Source organism: Myotis yumanensis, unplaced genomic scaffold (assembly GCF_028538775.1).
Source record: "Myotis yumanensis isolate MYYU_CA2020_CCGP unplaced genomic scaffold, mMyoYum1.0.hap1 SCAF_10, whole genome shotgun sequence".
Lineage (NCBI taxonomy): Eukaryota > Metazoa > Chordata > Mammalia > Chiroptera > Vespertilionidae > Myotis > Myotis yumanensis.
In genome coordinates, this window is record NW_027223761.1 from 7,058,754 (window position 1) to 7,081,687 (window position 22,934).

Here is a 22,934-nt window from a genome sequence, read left to right on the forward strand (position 1 = left end):
CAGTTTTCCGGGATCCTGGGCCGGTAATCTCTAATCCGGGGAGGCTCAGGGTGTCTCCCAGCCTCGCTGGCTGTGTCAGCAGAGCTGGATGGTGATGTGGGTGGGAACTGGTCCTGATCCGTGATCCCTGAGATCCTCGGGTGACAGCAACGGTGGGTAAAGTGCCCCCTCCTGCTGGGGCCACACTCGGCCCGAGTCTCCTTCCCTTCTGCACCCCGCTCCTCCCCCACCCCCCGCAGGTTTGCTGTGAACAGCTGAGGGGGCTGCAGAGGAATCCCAGCAGCCAGCCTGGGGCCCCCTCCCAGCCCCAGGCCTGGAATCCCAGGGCCCCTCCACCTGTTGTGGCCTGGCTCGCATTCCTGGCTCCACTCAGCTTTGCAGCCGGGACAAGCCGGTTAACCCTCTGGACCTCAGCCTCCTCACCTGTTGGGCTGTGATCACAGTGCCCCCACCTCCACGTAGACACGCGTGGGGATGCGACGGGGCGAGGCTGTAAAGTGCTTTTAGCACAGGTCGGCCGCCCGGTGAGCGCTCGGTAATGATGAACTGTTAGGATGATTATGGCAGTCGCAACCGTTATTCTCTGGGGAGAGCCCGTGGGGGCTCTGGAATCGGGTGTAACTCAGCTGACAGTGGTCTGGTGGGAACCATTGCACCTCCGACCGTGGGCCCATCTCCAGTTAGAAGGAGAAGCAGTGAGTTGAGTTAATTGCCTAATTTCTATGCAGAGCCTGATGGCTCCCGGAGCGAATCTTGACCCTTGAGGCCAGGGGAGCGGCCAGGGCCCTGCGGCCGGTGGGCGGGGGGGCGGGGGCAGGTGCAGGTGTCAGAGGGCACTTTTCGTCGGGCCTCCACCGGCAGAGGTGTGGGCAGCAGGAGTTTCTGTTTTGCTCCTTCATCCGGAGGCCATCCATGCATGTGTGGGCTTTGCCAGTGCACCCCTGCCCTCCCTTCTCAGATGGCTTTGTTAGGGACCCTACTTCCTCCTCTCCCTGGTGCCTTTCTTCTAACAGCCTGGCTGACTCACAGGGCCAGGGCCTCCTCTCTGGAGAGCTGACCGGCAGCCCCCCTCCAGTCCCCTTGCATCCGGCAGCCTGCCCACCTGCCTTTCCCCTTGCCCCCCCCCCCCCCCCCCCCCCCGTCAGCTTCCCCCCTGCAGGCAGAGGAGGGAGCTGGGCATCCCTCGGATGGTCCGTGCCTTTCCCCAGGACTGCTGACTGGGCTCTGCACCCAGTAGGTACTCGGAGCGAGGGCTGCTGCTCTCCAGGCCGGGTGCCGGGTCGCGCTGTCACTCAGAGGATGCAGCCCTGAGCTCCTGACCTTCCTGCCACACCTGCCCCCTGGCCATGAGTCCAGGTGGGACCTGCCTCTTCTCGGCTGGACAGGCGCCTGCTTTCCTCATTTCCTGTTGTGGCCTCTAGCCTAGGAGTAATTTAAGCCTCTGGCAGATATGTGCTGACTCGCTCTAGTGTAACCAGCTCAGAGCTAGGCCCCTGGGAACAGGCAGGCACAGGCCCGGTCCGGGGCAGCACGCACTGACCCTCGGCCAGCGGTGCGCGCCACGGTGAGGGCTGTGATGGGGAGCCCCGCCTGCTGCTGGTCCCTGCTCCTCTGCCACCTGGACCCTGGCTGTTGTGTCGCTTGGATGGGTCGCCCTCTCCGGAGAGGATCGCCAGGTGGCCTCTCCCCGAAGCGTTTGCCTCCTCCTGCTGCCGGCCGGTTACGCTCCCACCCGGAGGAAGGAGGCGGCTGCGTCTCTGCGGTCACCGAGGAGCCGGCACTACTGGGTTCCCAGCCCCCGTGCGGGTTTGGGGGCGGCCGTAAAGGTCAGCACCCAGGACCAGCTCCGGTTTTCCTGGGAACCGTGCTCAGCGTGGGGTCTGGAGCCCAGGACGCATCACCAGGGGCTTGTCCGGGTTTCTCTGTGGAGAATTCTGTCCCGTCTTTCCAGACCTGCCTGCATCAAACACTGGTCCCTGCCCAAGGGGAGGTGCCCAGCGCTGGAGGAGCTCCCCTCGGGCCCCGCAGAAGCCCGGTGACGGGTGTCTCCTTGTTCTTACGATCCTCCAGACCCGACACTGAGCTTGGCTCCCAGGGTAGTCGGAGCTGGTCCCGGGGGCTGAACATTCCGGCAGCCGTAACCCTGCGTGGGGTCTCGGAACCAAGAGATGCCAGCGGCTCGAGGAGTGTCAGCTCCCTCGAGGCTTCAGCAGGGACAGAAAGCAAGAGGTTACGAGCAAACCACAGAGAGGACTTTTGAATTTTATCTGATGGTTTTCATCTGTCCACATGCTGGACAGACACGCCCTGCGGCCGAGGCCTTGTGCTGGGCTCTGGCGGCAGCCTGCGGACCTCGGCACCCAGGTAGCTGCCTTTTTCCAGGAACAGGGATCATTTGAAAGCAGAGCCTCCCCATTTTCCCGTAAAAAGGAGATTTTGCAGCATGATGGTGAATTTGGCACGTCTTCATTATTATGGTTTTTGTGCAACACTTAAAGAAAATAAAAGCTGGTACAAAGGTATGTTTGTTTCTGAAATGTGTTTCCTCTCCCAGATGTCCTTTTCTGCCAGTTCCAAATCACGGTGAGCTCAGCTCTCCAGTTTCCTCTGCGGGCAGAACAATGAGATCTCTGTGAGCGCGTGGGGGGACGCCAGTGTGTGTGGGGGGGGCTTCTCTTGCCTCGGTGGAAACCACCAGCCTCTGCCAGTCGGGTAGGGAGCCCGCTGACTGGTGGGGGCTTGGCGGTCTGCTGGCCCGTGGTGGTGACTGGCAGTGTGGTGGCTTGCAGGCACCGCAGTCTGCACCTGTGTTCAGATCCTCGGGTTTGCTGGGTGGCCTCGAGGGAAATGCTTGCATCTGCGTGGCGTGTGTGGACTCTGGGACTTGGTACTGTATCTACTACCTGCGTTTGATCTGGCCTCTTTCTTCTTCTTCTTCTTGTCTTTCTGGCATCAAACACTGGTCCCTGCCCAAAGGGGAGGTCTCCAGGACACAGGGTGGGTGCAGAGTCGGCCGGAGAGCCAGGTAGAACTGAGTGGGCATCCCCAAAGTCCAGCGTCCCTCGGGCCCTCCTTGGCTGCTTGGTCTGTCACTGCTTTCTTGAGACCAAGTGTGTGTGTGCTCCTTGGGAGAGCTGTGAGCCACACACATGCACACACAGGCGGGCTCACGTGATCACACACGAACGCATGGGCGCGCACACACGAATACATGTGCGCACACACACACACACACATATGCATGTATGCACACACACACAGGACCCTCAGAAGTGCCTCCTTGGTTGACTTCCAAGGACAGCTAACAGACCTCTACCAGCTTCCACTCGGAGGTTTTGATACTTCTCACCATTGAGAATGATCTCTAAGGAGTAGCTTTCTTTGGGGCGCACATTTAGTGAAATCCTTATTTTTTAATAAGTGCCTCCTGCCTCAGAACACCTGAGATACACGCATCTAGCCTTAATAGATGAAAACAGCTAACACATATTGGCATTTGCAGTGGACTCAGCAGGTTCTAAGAGATGTTCATCGATTCTCTCGTTTACTCCTTCCAGCCGCTCTGCAGGCAGGGTGCCATCACTACCCCATTTTGTAGATGAGGGAACTGAGGCTGGGAGAGCCCATGGAACTTGCTCAGGGTCATGGGGTGCTAATGTCAGCAGACTGAAGCCCCAATGCCTGTCTCTGAGTTGCTATTTGAATTATAAAGTGTTTTCTTTCATCTCTAAAGGAAATTGGCTGGAGAGTCCCCAGTGCATTTAAATAACTGTGCTGCTGGGCCCAGACCACAGTCACCTCATTGAACAGATGTGGAAGCTGAGGCCTGGAGCGGGTGGTGCCATCAGAACCGCTCTCCTGGGTGGCCCCGCCTCCTGTATGAACCTAATGCCTGTTTCAATGGGGTCTCAGGGTTTTGGGTGAAAGCGATGGACTTGCCTTCCACCAGGATGGACCGCCAGCGTCAGCTCCCCTCTGCCCCTCCGCGGGCCCCCAGCCACTGGATCCCAGGACTGCTTTTCTCAAAGTCTTTGCCATGGCCTTGGGCCACTTCCGGGAGCCTGGCAGGCTGGGAGCCATTGAACCGAAATGGTATGTAATCAGAATGCTATATTTTGTCGAAAATAAGAATGTTAGTAACAGGCTGGTTTCTGGCAAGTCAAACTGGGACTCTGAAATACATATTTTTCCCTGCTCTGCCCTAAACCTTCTAATTAGAGAAGGCGCACATTTGTGGATATAAATCAAACGTCATATTCCCTACAAACTTGTCCTAGGTATCACTGAGTTATAACATTCCATCATTGCTAAATGAGGGCTTGCAGAATGTGTGTGTGTGTGTGTGTGTGTGTGAGAGAGAGAGAGAGAGGGGGGGGGTGAAGAGAGAGAGAGAGAGAGAGAGAGACAGACAGACAGACAGACAGAGGTGCCCTTAGGTGAGCCCTGGCCGCCCGTTTCCTTCCCTCTCAGGCCCCTGGGCCCCTGTTTCCCTGCTCCCCTCCCTTCTGTCAGCACCTGCCCGGCCGCTGCGGTGAAATATATACATTTGCCCAATTAAAACATACTTAGCAGGGGAAATGGCTTTCGGGGAGAAGCACTTTCCCTCACAGGAAAGTCTCTGCTGAGCAGTGTTCCGTGACCAGACCCCGACTTCCGCCCCGTTAATGGCCTGGGTTTTGGAAAGGTGGTTTGGCTCTGGTAACGGGCCCTGTGTGGGCTGTTCTCCCTTGCTGGAGTCTGACCAGACTGAACCAGCTCTTGGGCTCGGTGGCCTGGGTCCTGGTCAGTGGGGGTCACCCTGGTCGTGCGCCGTGTTGGTGGACGGGATGTTTCCTCATCAGTGTGGACCCATGTCCTGGGGGCTTTGGGTCATTTGTATCTGGGCTGGTTTGTTGCACACGGTTTCCCGGTAACCAAATGAAGAAGTCCCCTCCTCAAGGCCAACACCTCCTGGCCGCAGCCAGAAGGCGGCCAGTGGTGTGGGACGCCCGAGGCATGGCCCCAGGCGGCCCCCAGCCTCCGAGGACATCTGTCTTGTTCGTGAAGAAGAGCGGCGGTGGCCGTCGCCAGCGTGCCGGGATTCCTGGCGCCCTTGCCGGGTCTCTGCTGACCCGTCCTGTTCAATGTTACTTTTGTGTTTTCCATTTCACTTTGCCTCCAGGCCTGTGTTTTTTGAAATGTGTCACCTGGGTCAACACTACACAGTGTTTTGTGACCAGAGACATTTGGGAAGTCCTGGGATTTAGGAAATGAACTGGGCTCCCTCACTGCAGGACTTTTCAGAGCCTTTACAATGGTCACAACACGCCAGGCTGTGTTCCCCGGTGTCCAGGTGCAGAGTCTAGAATCTGAAGGGCAGCGTGTGGCATTGTGAGAGGTCGAGGAGGAAAAGCCCAGCTCGGGACGGGGGCCCGCTGCCCGCCCTGCCCATCATCACCTGCGTGGCCTCCGTGAGCTGCGTCACCTGTCAGAGCTTCTGAATCTCCACCTGCTGGAAAATCAGATGAGACCGCTGCTCCCTGGGGAGTTGCCGGGATCCGTTGGGGCAGCCCGAGGGTGGTTAGCAGGCAGCAGGCCACCAGCAGATGCTGGTTTCTCCCTCTGCCCACCCCAGGAAGTGCTGTCCCGTGTGGGTGCTGGGCTGGGGGCCAGGAGCTGGTGGCTTGAGACTGGCAAGGTGGGGGGACTCAATGGCCATCTGATGGTCATCTCCTGCACTAGGGGTGACCTTCTGCTAAGTGGGAATGAGGGCCACACAGTCACTCCTGGAAGGGGCCCAGGTCACTTGGGCCAGGGTCAGGATCTTGGAGTGACCTTTGGGAGCACTGGGCTGCCTCGCCGGACACCCAGGCGTCCCTCTGGCAGGGACAGAGTGGGCCTGCTCAGGTCCTGGGCCTTTGCTTGTCTCCCAGGACTTTCCAGAGCAGCTGACCTGGCTCCTCCTAGAGCAGAGGCCCAGGCCTGTCGTCCGCGTGGCCAGAGGTCCTCCCACCTGCCCCAGGCCCAGCCCCCACTGCGTGCAGCCCATCCCTGTAATGGAGGCCGGGAGGTCCATGTCCTGTTCTCTGTGCTCCAAGGTTTTCTTTTTATCTTTTGCAACTGATTTCTTCTTTCCTGCTCCACCCCCCAGACTGACCTTGGCTACTTCCTGCGCGCCTGCTTCCCTGACCTTTGCAATGTGGTCCCTGCTCGGGAAACCTGCCCGGGCCTCGGGGTTAATTGCTGCCTTCCTATAGAGCCGCGGGCGTGTGTGTGTGTGTGTGTGTGTGTGTGTGTGTGTGTGTATTAGACTGAGATAGGGACTGGGGGCAGCAGGAGTGAGTGACTGAGCCAGGAGGGGGAGAGAGTTGGGGGTGGGGAGCAGGAAGGAGGCACCAGGACCCCAGCAGGTAAGAGGCAGGTGTGAGGTGAGGCAGGTGCGAGTGAGGAGGGAGCAGGGTGCTGCCCTTGTGCTGGGCTGGGCCTGGGAAGTTGGGGAGAGAGTTGGTGGCCTTTGTTCTGCAGCCCTTGACGTTTACAGACTGCAGGAGAGCAGCGCCCCGCCCCCAGCGCACTGCCTTAGCCTAGATTGAGAGTAGAACTTCCAGTGTTCCAGAAGGTTCCCCCAACTGCTTCCCAGCCCTCACCTGCCCGCCCCGCCCAGGAGGGTCTAGTCCTCTGTTCTGAGCTCCCCGCCCTGTGGTTGTGATACAAGCTCTTTCTAACTGAGCAGCCCTGGTTTAGGAAGCAGTGGGCCGTCCCTGGGGCCAGGATGCAGTCCTGTGCCCACCTTGGCTATATCCGCCCTGATTTGAAGCAGAATATGGTCTGTAGTCAGTACGTTTACACAATGCCAGCAGCTCACAGATCGATCCATCGGTCGATCGATCGTTATCTCGGTGACCTCTGGGGGGTGGTGCGGAAGCAGGGCCCTCCCCCAGAAGCCCCTTGGCAACCGGGCCCTGCTCTGCATGGGCCCTGGAGTGGCATCAGCCATCCCTGCCCTGAGCCTCGGGCTGTGGGTCCTGTCTGGGGAAGTTCAGACAACGCATTCAGGGAGGTGGGGCAAGCTGGGCAGGCTCACGGAGGCCCCGGCTGTCACCTGGGCCAGGTGTAGCAACCATGGAGGGTTTGTGGGGGTGGGAACAGCAAACAGCACGGAGGTGGAAAGGTTGGTGTCTGCTGGAGTCTTGGTGGGATCCATGTAGGGGAGCCTGGGGGGCCGAGGCCACGTTGGGGAACCAGGAGAATTTGGGGGTGTTCCCTGGATTCGTGGGTCCTTAGGTGTGTGGCTAGATGGGGGGCTATGGCAGCTCAGCTGAAGGGGCGAGTGGAGCCACCTGGGGTGTTAGATGTTATCGAGGGTCCCGCCTGGCTCAGCCCCTCAGGCCTGCAGGTTGGAGTGTGCTGAGCTTTCCATAAAAGGCAGGACATCTGTTCAGTTCAAGGAAACCTAAGGTTTTATTGTCGTCGTAAATGTCAGGCCTGCTTCAGCACATGTGGACAACTGCAGAGCGGTGTCCCGGGCGCGCTGGCTGAGCTGCGGAAAACCCCGAGATAAACGTGGGGTTCGTCGCTGGAATGAATGGTGGTCGTCCCGGCTGCTGAGGCCTCACGTGGCCGCCGCTGAGCTGGGTGCCGGGGACGGAACATTGGGGGCGGGGGCGGGGGGAGTCCCGGCTTCAGGGATTGGTCACATAAAAAGTGAGTGTGGTGTGTATACTTCTCCCACCTTCCTTAGGAATGTTCCATGAGCAGCTTAGGTATGATTTTCTGAGAATGCCGGCGTGAAGTTTCCAGCCATTTTAAGGCCCCTGAGCGTTGTTCCAGGCAGTCAAGAGCGCGGTTCTCGCATCGCACGTGGAGCCGAGGGGCTGAGCCGAGGGACTGACCCTCGCGGCGAGCCGGGTGGCCCCTTGCACGCACTCGTGGGACTGCACAGATGTCTCTGTTTCAGCCAGATCAGTGTTTTTCACGCGTTTCCTCTTGGACGGGAAGTCGGGCTTTCCTGCCTGGGGACCGGGAGGGAGCCTTGGACAGGCCCCGCCCAGCCCAGTCTCTGTTGAGGATCCATGTTTTACCATAAGATTCGTGGGAATTGTCCCGTCTCCTTGGTAGTCCTGCTAGTTTTTATAAAATGATGATGAACTTGAGTTAAAGCACCTAGAATTATATCTAAGTAATAATGGCCAAGAGTGTATGCAATAAATAATACAATTTTACAGAAAGACACGGAGGAAGACCTATATCATTGTTCATGGATAGGAGGACAGTGTCTCAGAGCTGCCACTTCCCAAATGGATCTATAGATGCCATATGATTCCCCACAGTGCCCTCCCCTCCTCTCCCCTCCCCTCCCCTCCCCTCCCCTTCCCTCCCCTCCCCTCCCCTTCCCTCCCCTCCCCTCCCCTTCCCTCCTCTCCTCTTCCCTTCCCTCCCCCGTTAGAAATGTTGGTGCCTGGCGTTCAATGAAGCGGGGTGGCAAGGGGTGCCATGCAGAGGGGCCAGTGGTGATGTGGCCGGGGGTGTCGGCGTCTGAGAAGTGAGGTGGGGCGGGTGAGAAGTGGCAGGCCCGCAGGCTGCAAGAGTGGTTGGGAGTTGGTTATATTGAGCAGGAGTAAATATATAGACAGTCACAGAAGCCAGGTACCGTAGGTCCTCGGGTTACGTCGGAGATCCGTTCCTACGGTGCGACGTAACGCGATTTTCACCGTAAGTCAGAACCCACCTACATAAGCACCTACGTCACTCACATGGAGCACATACGTATCAGTAATGAAGTGAAACAGTAAAAGAATTTAAAAGGAAGATAACAATTCTGGACCTTTACTTGTGGTAAATAAATAATAAAAAACATAAAGCACATATGTACATATGTTGAAATGACGGAACTTTTTTTTTTTATATAAATAAATGGGAGATGGCGACGTAACCATGAAACGACGTAACCCGAGGACTGTCTGTATCTACTTTGAAGGTACTGACAAGCGTAGTAAGTAGGAAGGTTAGAAAATACCCTGAGGACATGTTTAAAATCAGCAGGACAGACAGACACACACACACACACACACACACACACACAGCTAGATGTAGGAATAGTATAGGTGTGTGTATAAAAGTGCACATATGTATACACAGTTGATTCTTACACGTGGCACTTACGTTCTAGAAAGTTACCGTAAACATCGAGTTTGCCGATACTGATCCGTAGCTCCCAGTGGAAGCACGGGGTTAGGTTCCTGCGAGCCTCTGGCCACAGCATTTTCATCCACCCATCAATACACAACCTTGTGTGCGTTTCTGTTTAAAGACGCCTTGTGTAGTATATATTGTTGATTGATTAACACTGAACCCACGCCCTGCAGCTCTCACTCAGGCCCGAACAGCACTCACCTAGCACACATTTTCCCCGCGAAGCACGTCACCCCTTCTCGAGTTTACAAACAAGACGTGCAGCACCCCAGCACTGTGCCGGCACCGCCTCAAGCAGTGACATCACCAGCAAAAGGCACAGACGTGTGACCGGGGGACGATAACCACACTGCGAAGAGGACACTGTTTACGGCATGAGCAGAGCACCGCGGGTTCCCCCTCATGATGGACGAGGCCCAGGAGTGGCCACAGCGGCCCCGTTGGCATTGGTTTGGGGATGTGAATACATTTCAGCGACTAGGGATGCTCTCCAGGTGGAGCCTGGGAGGGAAGAGGATGGGCCGTGGGTGGGTTCCTGGCTCTGTCTCCCGAGAAGGCCCGGAGGAGTGACCCCCAGCAGCAGTGAGCACACCCAGTGCCCAGGTCGCGGCTTCTAAACATCACTCTCCACATCCCACAAACAGGAGTATTGGCTCTGAACCCGTAAATGAACTAGGAATAGATGCGTCTACACTGGTTTAAAAATGCAAATAAATAGTATGTTGTAGATATGCTTTAATGACCAACCACCATTTAAAAATCCTGAGTGGAGGGCTGGAACTGTAGTTCTAAGTCATATTATTTAGTGGCTTATAATCTAAAAGAGAAAGATGCAAATTGACTGTACCTTTGCGACACCCACCAGCCAATCAGGAGTGAGTATGCAAATTAACCCAACAAAGATGGCAGGTTAATTTGTATATGCAGGCGCCGAGCGTCCAGGGGTGGGGTGGGATGCAGGCGTTCCGCACCGCCCCAGCCACTTGGGGCCTCTGGGCAGCATGGGAAGGCGGAAAGGCGGCTCCGGTCCGGAGTGAAGGCGGTGCCGGCTGCCAGGGGAAGGAAGGCCCATTCTTGCACGAATCTTTGTGCATCGGGCCTCTAGTATCCTATAATCTTACTACACCCTGTTTTTATTATTTACATTGTTTTGAGTTGTGGTAAGTTACACATAACGTGAAGTTTATACCATCGTAACCCAAGTGTCCAGTTCAGTAGCTTTAAGTACATTCGCATTGTTGGTCTTGCACCATAATTTAATTATGGATTGAAGCCATTTTCATACAATAAAGCAACATTGTGTATCTCTCTGCCTCCTGCCCCCAGCTAGGCTGTGACATTGTTGCTTTTTTATACTGTAAACATAATGTAAAATGCCATAAAAATTGCAACAGATTTTGTAGGATTTGGGAAGCTGGCTGTAAAATGTAAGGGAGTGTGGTGGGCTCATGTCAGCCTCAAGGAGTGATCAGGAGGGACCGGCTGGGCAGATGGTGGGCAGATGGCAGAGCCCTTGTACTTGGGCACGTGGTTTTGGCGCAGGGGTAGGCCGGCAGACAGAAGGACAGCGGAGGGAAGGTGGGAGCAACCCAGGCATACCTGGAGGTGTGGCCCCGGGCAGAGGTGGCAAGCAGGAACTCCTGCCCCTGGGGATGGGGGTACAAGGTGGTGCGGAGGGTGGGTAGCGGTTGGGAATAACCAGTTTGAGAAATTCAAGCTAGAAGGCACTCAGAGCTGTTAGGCGTCAAGGAAATTCTTTATGAGCCGTTGTGAGTGGAATTAATTAACTTGAGTGCGTAGATGCATCTTGGTGTCAGGCCAGGGCATGCTCAGCATTTGCTAAGTCTTGTTCATCTTTGAAGGCTCCAGTCTCCCCTCCTCCAGGAAGCCTGCCAGGGCCACCCATAGCTAGCTCTTCCTCCTCCCAGAAGACTGCCAGGGCCCTCTGACAGCGTTTTCTCCCCCGGCTCCAGGCACCGCCTGTCCTTGTCACTCAGCTGCCTGTTCTTCTTGCTTAGGTGGTTAACTGCATGTGTGTGTGTGTGGAGCGCGCTCACACACACGCGTGTAAAATGTCCTGGCGTTGGGCAGATTACAAAGCCCTTGTAGGCTCCTTGAATGTGGCCCCGCGCTGATTTCCATCTCTTGGCCTTCCCCATGGGGCTGGCACGGGACAAAGGACCGTTCCTGACGGATGAACCCATAGTTTGCGTCCAGGCCCCAGCCTGCTCCAGTGAGCAATGTAACGCTTGGTGAATATCAATAAGGCATGTTCTTAAAATGTGGCTGATTTTGGTGCAGTAGCAGGGGATTGGATTACCTTGAGTCGGGCTGTGTTTAGTGTAACCATGTGAACAGTGTAAAACACAGGCTATCGGAATGGAAGCCCACACATCTGTTACGAATTCTATATATAAAAGCTGGATATGCTTACACGGGTTAAAATGGGGCTGTTGGCACCGGGACTCACTTTCAGACTCCCGATTCCACCGGGCTGGGCCTGGAGGGGGGACAGGCCTTTTCTCTGGCACCGACTGGCCGAGGGTCTTGGGAAGTCAGACACACCCCACCTCTGCTCCCACTGCCCCACCTGGGAGGCACAGAGAACCCACAGGACTTGAGGGGGTGTCCCGAGGGTCGTGCCGAGCAGGGGTTGTATACATCCGGGGTCACGGAAATGAATCTGTGCCTCGTGAGACAGACTGGGAGGCCAGGACGAAGAAAGACGGTCATGGGGAAATTAGTGGTCTCAGGGCGCAGTGATGCCTTTAAAAAAATTATTTATTGAGGTGAGATTCGCGTAACATAAAACCAGCATTTTAAAGTGAACGCTCGAACGGCACTTAGCACAGGCACCGTATTGTGTAGCGACCACCTCTACCTAATCCCAGGACATTCCCATCACCCCCCAAAATGCCCGTCACGCCTCATTCCCCTCCCCTTGCCCCCGACAACCATGAGTCTTTGTGGATTGGCCGGTTTGACACGGAATCATTATAATTCGAGTCTCGCTTCTTCACGGAGCGTCATGTTTTCAAGCTTCATCTATGCTGAGTGTGTCCGTACCGCATTCCTGAGGAATATCCCATAAAGCACAGTTTGCGTCTCCGTTCCTCCGTCATGGACATTCGGCTGTTCCCACCTCCTGGCGATGGTGACTAATGCTGCCGTGGACGTGGGTGTCTATTTCTCCGAGTCCCTATCTTCAGGGACCTTTCGGGGCTAGACCGAGGCGCGGACTTGCTGGGTCACCTTGGAGGAGCTGTGGGACTGCTTGCCCCAGCAGCCAGCACCGCCTGTTAAGAGTAGCGACCTCCTCCTGCTTTGTACGTGAGGAAAGTGAGGCTGGCAGTGGAGATGAAAAGTCTTGCTCCAAACCTCACAGCTGGGGGCCAGGCTGGGATTCGAACCTGAGTCTGAATCGATGCTCTTTCCTTTGTAGCAGAGCTCGCCGGGGACTGAAAGGATGAAACGTTGTATGAATTACAACTGCCTCGGGCAGCCTGGCTGGTGTTTATCCAGCGCTTAAAATGTGCCGTAACCAGACTGTGCTGTAACCAGGCGGAGCCTTTGTATGGATTGTCCTGACGCAGCCCTATAGTTTCTGATGTGGGGGTGCGGTGATTGCCCCATTTCACAGACCGGACGTCGAGGTCCGAGAGGCCCAGGTCTGAGCCGGTCCTGCTCTGAGCCGGCACCCTGAGCTGGCTCCCAGCTCACACCTGGAGGGCTGGCCCCCTCTGTTGGCCCTCGTGATACGTGGCCTTGAAAAAAAAGTGTACAGGTAACTTCATAGAGACATAAGCGGAATACGGGGTTCAGACATTAAGAATCTATTTGCCCGGAGACTCAACAAGGTCCTCTTTCCCTTGCCCCGTCTCCTTGTCAGATTTTGTCCCCACCTCGCATGTTCTCGTAACCACGGTCCCAGCGTACATCCAGTTGAGAGCCACAGTCGGTGTGTGTGTTTTGACTTAGCATTTTCTGATGTTACTGCCGTCATTTTCTATGCTTTAATGGACACAGCTTTCCACTGAGAACAGCCTAGTTATCCTGATATTGGGGATGTGTTGCTTGCTTGTTTGTTTTTTTTCTTCTTACAAATAAGGCTGCTGCAGCAAATCCTGTGGCTGGGACCTTTCCCTTCCTTCGCATTGGTCCTGGAGCGCGGCGGTGGCTGGGCCAGCGGCTCGAGCTCTCACGCTGTCCCCTGGCCCCTCCTCTTTCTTCTCGCTGCCCAACGTTCAGGCCACCAGTCACGAGGTCATCCTGGGTGGAGTGACCTTGGACCGGTCAAGGCACCTTTTTGTGTGTGTGTGTTTTTTTAAATCCTTATCTGAAGATACATTTTGTTTTGTGTGGTTTTTTTTTTTTTTTTTTTTATTGATTTGAGAGAGAGAGAGGAAGTGTGTGTGTGGGAGAGAGAGAGAGAGAGAGAGAGAGAGAGATCAATTGGTTGTTTTCTGTACACACTACAACCAGGGATCAAACTCCCAACCTTAGTGTGTGCCCTGACAGGGAATCGAACCCGAAACCTTTCAGTGCACAGGATGATGCTCCAACTAACTGAGCCACCCAGCCAGGGCCAGGCACCTCTCTAAGAGCCTTCTTATCTGGCAGATATGCAGCTGCGACCCCTGACCTGGGGGGGCTGTGAGAGGAGGGGGTCTTGGGCACACGGGCTTGTCCGTGGGGTAAGCATGGGGCACCAGGGTCTGCCTGCCTCCGTGTGCTCCCCCGGGACGTTCACACCGGCTGTTTCCTCCGCCAGGGACGCCTCCCTCCAGGCCTCCCTCGCCCCCTTCACGTCTTTGCCCGGGCGGTACTTTCTCGGTGAGACCATCGAGGCCGTCTCATGTGACAGGCACACCCAGCCCCTCGCCCTGCTCTGCTTTTCCACACACAGAGTGTACGTCCCCGGAGCCACGTCTCCTGACCGCGTGCAGTCACTGCTGGTCTGTCTCCCGCTGGGATAGAACACGAGGGTGGGTTCGCGGTTCCGTCCTGTGTGCGCAGGTGGAGTCTGAGCCCCCTGCGCGCCACTCACCGTGCCCTTCTGGTCTCGCCGGCCCCTCCTCCTTCCACCTGGCCCTGTTCCCACCCGCCCCACCCCGGCCTCCCTCTGTCCGTCCTGTCCTCACCTTTCTCCACCTGTGGGAGAGGAGGACCCGTCTCCCGGATGAGCTGGGGCACCCGGCCCCTCGTTGGCACGGGGCCACGTTAGCTGGGGTGGCCCAGGCCCCGAGGAGGGGACTGGAGGGAAGGTGCAGCGGTGCCAGCTGGGGAGGGCGGGCAGCCACCCACGCAGAGGCCCCCCTCGCCGTGAGCTCCCAGGTGACGGAGTGCCGCCGCGCACTTAGGAAGTGAGTTGCTAACTGTCTTCGACGCAGGGAAGAGCCGCCCCTCCCCGAGTCTCCGTTGGGAAAGCACAGAAAATGGAAAAACACCCCCGTCCTCGTGGGCCTTTGAAGGGTGCACCTGAACGGCCCAGAGTGTAAACCGCGGGGAAATGTGGTCTTTCCAGTTCGGGGAGAAAGAACAGAGCAGAGCCAGGATCTTGGCGGGCGCCGGGCTTCGGGCAGCTTCTGAGAGTTCCTTCCCCTCCTCCCAGCCCTGTCCGCCTCTGGCACGGACCCGCTCCTGTCACCTCTCCTGTCACCTCGGGGACTTCTCCTGTCCCCAGCTGGGGCTGGCGACTCGCCCCCTGCGCACCGCCCTCCGCCACTTCCTTTCCTGGCTGGAAAGCAGCCGGCTGGCGACTCCGGTCTGTGGGCCATCCACCTGGTGATGCTCACACCTGGGTACCTCTGGCGTCGGGGGCCTGCCCCCTCCTGAGACCAGAGATGCTGGTTTAGAGTGGGAGCAGGAGCCGACGACCCTCTCCCCGCCTGCTTCAGCAGGGGGTGCCCGGGCAGGAGCCGGGTCAGCCTGGTAGGGGGACGTCCCGGGGCCTGTGACAGCACCATGTGCGCACCTGCATCGAAAGGGCCCGAGTGGCGAGGCGTGGGCCTGTCCGACCCCTTCCTAGCAGCACCTTAGGGAGCGGCAAGAAGGACGGAGGGCCTTGGGCTCGGGCTGGGTGGGCGCCAGGGTGGCGGTGCCATAGCCCCTGCCCCAGGCTGTGCGCCCCGGCCCAGCCAGTGGTCCTCACGGGTTGCTTCTGTTCCCACAGCCTCGCCGCTGCTGCTGTTTGCCAACCGCCGGGATGTGCGGCTGGTGGACGCCGGCGGAGTCAAGCTGGAGTCCACCGTCGTGGTCAGCGGCCTGGAGGACGCGGCCGCGGTGGACTTCCAGTTCTCCAAGGGGACGGTGTACTGGACGGACGTGAGCGAAGAGGCCATCAAGCAGACCTACCTGAACCAGACGGGGGCCGCCGTGCAGAACGTGGTCATCTCCGGCCTGGTGTCGCCGGACGGCCTGGCCTGCGACTGGGTCGGCAAGAAGCTGTACTGGACGGACTCGGAGACCAACCGCATCGAGGTGGCCAACCTCAACGGGACGTCCCGGAAGGTCCTCTTCTGGCAGGACCTTGACCAGCCTCGGGCCATCGCCTTGGACCCCGCTCACGGGTAAACCCAGCGGCCGCCCCCATGGTGGGGTGGGGTGGGGTGGGGTGAGGTCATGATTTCCTTTAGAAGTTACTTGAGCCTAAGTTGCTTTTCCTTTTTAAATATATTTTTATTGATTTCAGAGACCAAGGGAGAGGGAGAGAGAGATAGAAACATCAGTGATGAGAGAATCCTCAATCGGCTGCCTCCTGCACGCCCCCTATGGGGATCGAGCCCGCAACCCCGGCTTGTGCCCTGAGTGGGGATGGAACTGTGAAGGCAGAGCCAGCGGGATTGGCTGGCACTGTGCCTGTGGGTCAGAGGGAAAGACAGGAAGCAGGGTGAGGGGCGCTGCTCCGTGCCTCCCTGTCCCCATCTGTGCAGCGGTGTGACCAGGTCACACGTCACAGAGAACACCGGGAACGTTGAGTGGGTTCCATCAGGGTGAGCTGCTGTCACACCGAACACGCTCCCCACCCGGAATCCGGTCTCCGTGTCCACGTGAAGGTTTCTTTCTCCCTCCTGCGGCCTTTTGCCATGTTGCTGGGAGGGGCTTGGCCTTGGTGGTGAGGCACGTGGTGCTTGGCTGGGAGCGGTCTTCCCGCTCCCGGCCAGGCAGGCTGTGCCTGTTCCACCTCTGGGAGCCGGCCAGCCTCTGGCTCTGGCTTTTCTCATTAAATATTTGAAATCCTTTCTGAAATCCTGCCTCAGAATTCTCCCCCAGATCTACCCCAGGTCCCCCCTCTGCCCCGAGGGGCAAAGTTGACTGCATGGGCGTCCTGGGCAGGACTTGCTGAGGCCCCAGCTTCCCCCGTCTACCTCCCCCCAACGCCTGCCCTGCTCCAGGAATGGGTCTGAAGAGCAAGGCAGCGCAGACAGCTGTGGTCTCCCCCACTCGCCAGGTGACGCAGCGGGGAGTGATGGACCGTGGTCCCCGGACCCCTCTGTGCTTGTGATGGAGGTAGAGATGCCTGCTCTGTCCCCCGAGGCACCATGTCGCCCAGGAGGGAGGAGTCCAGGTCAGGCCCTGGGAGTGTGGGCAGCACTGCTGCCCTCGCCAGATCCTGGTCTCCGAGTCCTGGGGCAGGACGCTGCCTGCGAGTGGGGACAGCGGGTTTTGTCCTCCGTCCTGGCCTCAAGCACAAGGTGGCAAGGAGCAGCTTTGCCTCCTCCCAGTCCTGTTGGAGCTCCTGCCATCTCCTTGTGCCCTCCCGTGACACCATCCCCCACGGGGGTCCTCCCTCAGATAAGGGGGGAAACCCCTGGCTCCCATCAGGAAGGTCCTCCGTCCCAATGTCCACCTCGGTGTGTGTGTGACCAAGAGCCCACTGCTAGGGGGACCACGGACCCCAGAAGCAGGACGTGGTGCAGTGTCAGGGAGGCAGAGTGGGCCAGACGGTCCCCCCCACGAGTCCCTGGAGGACAGCAGCCCAGTGCTGGGGGCGGCCCAGCCGGTGCCACATGAGGGGCTGCAGTGGCTTCAGGTCCCCGGTTAAAGCCGGGCTAAAACCTAACCCCCTCTTTAAAATGCAGAGCGGCCCTTCCCTAAAATAACACAACCACAACCGCAGCCTCTGCACAGAGCCCAGGCCGCACTGCTTTCCTTCGGAAGTTGATTTTCCTCCGTGGAATTTGGCCGGGCCTGTGGCCGCGCTCAGGACGTTGCAAGAGCACGTCCACGCCAGCCCGTCTCTGGTAACCGAGTGGCTCGCAAATTCCCCATTTAAGGAAACCAGCGGCCTCTGTTATGAAACTCGGGGGAAGGAATGTGAATTATGCTCCTCCCGGAGGTCCCAGCCTTCCCGTTTTCTGGCCTGTCCCGTTGCCCGCAGCAGAGCACCCGGGGAGGCCGAGAGGGGATTGCTCGGAGATTTATCCTCCTGCCACCTCCTCCGAGGGCGGCGGGCAGCAGGAGGGCCGGGTCCTTCCAGGCTGCAGGGGAGAGACCGGCCTCTGCGCCGGGCCGGCGGGAGCCTCTGCCGAGCTGGCCGCCAGCACCTGCGAGCCTTGGGCTGCCAGGAAAAGTGCACCCACCCCCAGGCCGCTGGCAGGGGCTGAGTCATATGATGGCCAGGACCTGGCCTTCACCCGAGCACCGCCCGGCGCTCCCAGAGCTGCCGCTGGCACGTGACCTGGGGCGGGCCAGCCGTGCAGAGCCCGGTTTTCTCATCTGCCCCCTGGGAACGGAATTCCCGCTCCCCCGTGTCGTCGAGTTCTCACTGGATGCAAAGGAGACAGCAGCCTTTTGGAGAGGTGCTCTCTCCTGTCTGTCCCCCCAGCCCGGGGCCGGGGAGCTCGGTGACCGCCGCTGGGTGCCGTTGGCCACCATGCAGGGAGGAGGGGGTGCATTTTGTACGAAGCGCCTGCTCATTTTCAAGTCCTCACAGGAAGGTGGTGATGGTACCGGCTCAGAGATGACCCATCTCAAGAAGCCGGCATGACCCCACGGAACGGGGTGGTGGGGGCTCAGGTACCCGCAGCTCCTGTGGTTACAGGCTCCCCTGGGGGGCACATGGCAGCTGTATGTGTATCATTTCCCTCTCCCTGATGACCACGCTGGTCGTGAGGGTTGGCAGCTCGGGCTTTGCTGAAATGGGATGTGGTTTGACCTCTGAAGAAATGGAGGCCGAGAGCGGTCGGCACAGAGAGAAGCAGCTCACACAGAAGAGAGCCCGTGGGCGCACGGAGTGACTCTGTTCTCAGACTCACATGATGTCGCGGGCGCCGCCTCCTCCGTCTGGGCAGGCCCTTGCGGGCGTTGGCACAGTTGGCTCCTGGGAGCCCCTGCCTTCCCAGCTGGGGTTCCAACTCACCCCCCTCAGCCCAGCGTGAATGAGCCGCTGTCTCTGCAACAGTCGCTGAGGCCCAGGGTGACGGGTTTGCTGACGCCAGGATCCGTGTCCACGCCGGGGGAGGGGACTGGGAGACCATGCCACCTGGGGAGCTTCATGCACCACGAGTGGGCGAGGGGCTCCGCGAAGCCGACACCGTCCCCCTTCTCTGCATAGAGACTCAGGTGGAAAACTGGGACAGTCTCTGGGCGCTGGTGGGTGTGAACCTGTCACCTGGCTGCCTGGGGTCACACCTAATGTCTTTGTTCACTTGCTGGGCCATCAGATGGGAAGCCTTTGAGGAGGTGGAGGTTTTGTGTGGGTGGGTGCCCCTCGCTGGAAACGTGAGAATGTGGATGAACAAAAACAAGTCCGCCCCCTCCGCCCCCCAGCCCAGTCCCACCCAGGGGCACCTGCTGTGATAGTTCAGTGTCCACTCCACGTACATGGTGCTGTTTTTTTTTTTTAATAGGCTTCACTTTTTTTTTTTTAATATATTCTTTTTTTATTGATTTTTTTTACAGAGAGGTAGGGAGAGGGATAGAGAGTTAGAAACATCGATGGGAGAGAAACATCAATCAGCTGCCTCCCGCACACCTCCTACTGGGGATGTGCCCCCAACCAAGGTACATGCCCTTGACCAGAATCGAACCTGGGACCTCTTGGTCCGCAGGCCGACGCTCTATCCACTGAGCCAAACCGGTGAGGGCAGGCTTCACTTTTTAAAGCAGTTTTCAGTTCACAGCAAAATTGAGGGGAAGGTGGAGAGTTCCTGCACTCCCTTGCAGATACTGTGCGTTTGACAGAGGTTTAATCGTAGCATCAGACAGAGCAGTGTCACTGCCCTGCAAGTCCTCCGTGCTCCGCCTGGTCACCCTCCCCCCCGCCCCCCATCCCCTGGCACCCCAATCTTTGTACTGTCTCCACCGTTCTACCTCTTCCAGAATGTCATGTGGTCGGATCCCACAGCGTGTAGCCATTTCAGATTGTCTTCTTCCACTTAATGTACTTGTAAGGTTCTTCCTTGGTGTTTCATTTTAGTGCTAAGTTGCATTCCATCTCACACGTCTGTAACGGTCTTTAAGAGGTTCATTTACAGCATTGTCATAGTTGCAAAATATCAGATTACAATTCCAACACCCATTGCGAAGTTATTTAAATAATTTATAGTACTAATTGCCATTAATAGAATAAGGAGAATTTCTGTTAAAAAGATTGGGTGCCCGGAATATATTGCTAATGAGAACGATTGGAAATGGTATATTTTGATTATCCAACTTTGTTAAAAATTATTTTACGTATTACTAACTGCTTAGAAAACCAATCGGAAGTAGTAATAGCCCAGGCCCTAAGCTTTGGTTGTCTCTGCTGGCTGAGTCTTTGGGGCACCTTCACTCTCTCTGTTTCCTGTTTGCATTTGTGGAGGCAGAAAATAAAAACAAAAAGCAGATCTGTTACCTCCTCCCCTGCCCCCTCGTTAGGTACATGTACTGGACAGACTGGGGTGAGACACCCCGAATCGAGCGGGCGGGGATGGACGGCAGCACCCGGAAAGTCATTGTGGACTCAGACATCTACTGGCCCAACGGGCTGACCATCGACCTGGAGGAGCAGAAGCTGTACTGGGCCGACGCCAAGCTCAGCTTCATCCACCGTGCCAACCTGGACGGCTCGTTCCGGTAAGTGGCTGCCCAGTTGTGGGCCCCCACTGCACCCCAGTTGCCAGCAGGGCCTTGGCCAGGCCACGCTGGAGGTGGGCAGGCGTCCTTAACTCAGGCCCATCGTCTTATGTCTGAATCCTGGGGGCTTGAGGACTTCACAACTCCTACTTAGAACCGTAATAGAGCGCACACACCTCATCTAACATCACGCCCGAGCAGGGTCTGGGGTGGCGTCTGCCATCGGCCACGTGAATATCTTTATAGCAAGATGTAAAGTGCTCATTCTCAGTGAAATCGAAGTGATTTAGCCCCGCATCCATGCACAGGTTTGGCCGTTAAATGAGGAGAAAACGCTTTCAATTTTCAGACTTGTGGATTTGCAGACAAGGGATTGTGGACCTAAAGCCCCAGGGTCCGACCGGGTTTTGAACAGGTCCCTGCACCCCCGTCTTCCTCCACACCCGCAGGCAGAAGGTGGTGGAGGGCAGCCTGACGCACCCCTTTGCCCTGACGCTCTCGGGGGACACGCTGTACTGGACAGACTGGCAGACGCGCTCCATCCACGCCTGCAACAAGAGGACTGGGGAGAAGCGCAAGGAGATCCTCCGTGCCCTCTACTCGCCCATGGACATCCAAGTGCTCAGCCCCGAGCGGCAGCCCTACAGTGAGTCGGGTGGGCGGGTGGGGCAGGGGCTAGTGCCCCGCCCCCCCAGGGGCCCGTGGTCTGGGGGAGGCCTATCCTCAGGCTAGTGGGGGAAGAAGGGGATGCTTGCTAGAGCAGAGGGAGATGTGCAGAGTGCAGGGGTGGGCTGGGAAGCGGCCTGGGTGGGGCCCCCCTGCAGGGCTAGTGTAGAGCCTATTCCAGAGGTCCCCCGTCATGACCATATAGGCAGGTTCTGAGATCCTGCCAGGGAAGGCTGAAGATGGCCTTGCTGGAGGAGGTGTCCGTTGTGGGGCCCTGCAGGAGATGAGGGCCTCTTGTGGAAGATTGGGGGCGGGAAGATGCCCACACCTGGGCCGGGAGGGAGGCTGGGAGAAATGGGAGGAGTTGGCGGGGCTGATGGCCGGGCGTGGTGGGATCAGCGGGGAGGCGGGATGGGGTGCCGTGGTGACCCCCAATGCCCCAGGAGGATGGCTATGGGGCAGAGGGACACACTGGGGCTCCCAGGGCATGGGAGGTCGGGGGCCCTGTTCTGGAACTTTCTCTCACCCGGCCCCGTTTCCCCCAGTCCACACGCAGTGTGAGGAGGACAACGGGGGCTGCTCCCACCTCTGCCTGCTGTCCCCGCGGGAGCCTTTCTACACGTGCGCCTGCCCCACCGGCGTGCAGCTGCAGGACAACGGCAAGACGTGCAAGGCAGGTGAGACGCGTGGCGCTGGCTGCGCCGCCCTGGCAGGCGGGCTCTCCCCCGTCGGTCCCCGTGGGGTCGTCCTGTGATGACCCCGGGGAAGCTCGGTGGAGAGCAGGTTCCTGATGGGACCTTCACGCCCCGGTTCCCTTGGCCTCTCCCACACGCCGTGTCTTTCCTTGGCTTTTAGGTATTTCACCACCTTTTTATTCTCCCCCTTAATTTCCAGGCACTCGGTGCTCCGAGGGCTCAGACGCCGACTGTTTCAGGAAGGGCCCCCTGCTCTGTGGTGGTGTCTGAGCCTCGGGACTGCAGGTGGCGGCCCCTGCGGGCTCCTCTGGAAGTGGGCGTCCCTTGGAACCTGCTTCCCTGTTGGGTGTTTCCCTTCTGTCTGTTTTTGCTGTTTCTGACTCGTGCTGCCGGGAGAGGGCCGGCTTGGGCCTGGCCCTGGACTAAGAGGGATCTGCATCTGGTGTTGATTGGTGATGCCTGGCTGAGCCCTGTGTTGGATCGGCTTGTGATGTCTGCTCTGGGAGAGGGAGGGGTGGCTGGCGGCAGGATCGGTCGCCATCTCCGCCCACTCGGGGTGTTTGGGGCCAGGCTGCATGTGGGCATTTGGGGAAGGAGTGGGGGGTGGACAGGACTCCCTCCCAGAAGGTGGATTGTGCAGGCGCCCGGCCCGGTGGGGACGCGTGCAGGTAGTTTTTGTTAAGGGGCTGGTGAGGCTCCCGCGTGCACCAGAATTCCAGGAATGTCTCAGGATTTGCAGCTGGGACCTTGGGCGTGACTTAGGTGCCTGGGACTCTCGCTTCGGGTGTCTGCTTCATGGAGTTGAAATGAAAATTTGTGAGAATTCTATTTTTTCCTGACTCTGAGCGAATGAAAGCCAGCCTTATATAGGGGGTCGGTGCCTTCCCCAAGAAAAGGGCTGAGGTGGTGGGGATGCTCGGACCCGGGAAATGGGTATGGCCTCCAGCAGTGTGCAGGCATCCCCCTCGTAGGGGAGGATGGAGTGGGGGCGGGCCCTCTGGCTGCCGAGCGCAGGTGGAGGTGGAGTGGGGCTGGTTGCGTCAGCCATTCCTCGCCCGTGTGAGATGGGAGCGCAGAGGATTCCCCTCCGCACGGGGGGGGGGAGGCGGCGGTCAGAGGAGAGGCTGCTGTCCAGGATGCCTGTGTGCACAGGATGTGGGGTCCACATGGACCGAGCGTGAGACTCGGATCCCTTCCTTTGGGCTCAGGGGTGCATTGTCTCAGGACCCCCAGCCCCTCCTGGTGAGTGGCCCTGGTGCGGGTCCTGAGGTTTGAGACTAGGAAGGAAGTCACACCAAGCGGCCCCAGGTTTGCCAGGGGCTTGGGGGGACTCGGGGGGACCCA

The 22,934-nt window shown here is 58.1% G+C and overlaps 1 protein-coding gene across 3 annotated transcripts in view; it reads left to right on the forward strand.

The window, feature by feature from the left end:
- The window catches only part of LRP5 (LDL receptor related protein 5), a 75,077-nt gene that overhangs the window by 10,989 nt on the left and 41,154 nt on the right, over window positions 1–22,934 (forward strand). For all 3 annotated transcript variants that reach the window (XM_070427686.1, XM_070427689.1, XM_070427687.1), the window contains exons 2-5: window positions 15,344–15,740; window positions 20,032–20,229; window positions 20,679–20,875; window positions 21,441–21,572. In XM_070427686.1, the coding sequence (XP_070283787.1) occupies window positions 15,344–15,740; window positions 20,032–20,229; window positions 20,679–20,875; window positions 21,441–21,572 (924 nt within the window). The remainder of the gene's footprint in view (window positions 1–15,343; window positions 15,741–20,031; window positions 20,230–20,678; window positions 20,876–21,440; window positions 21,573–22,934) is intronic.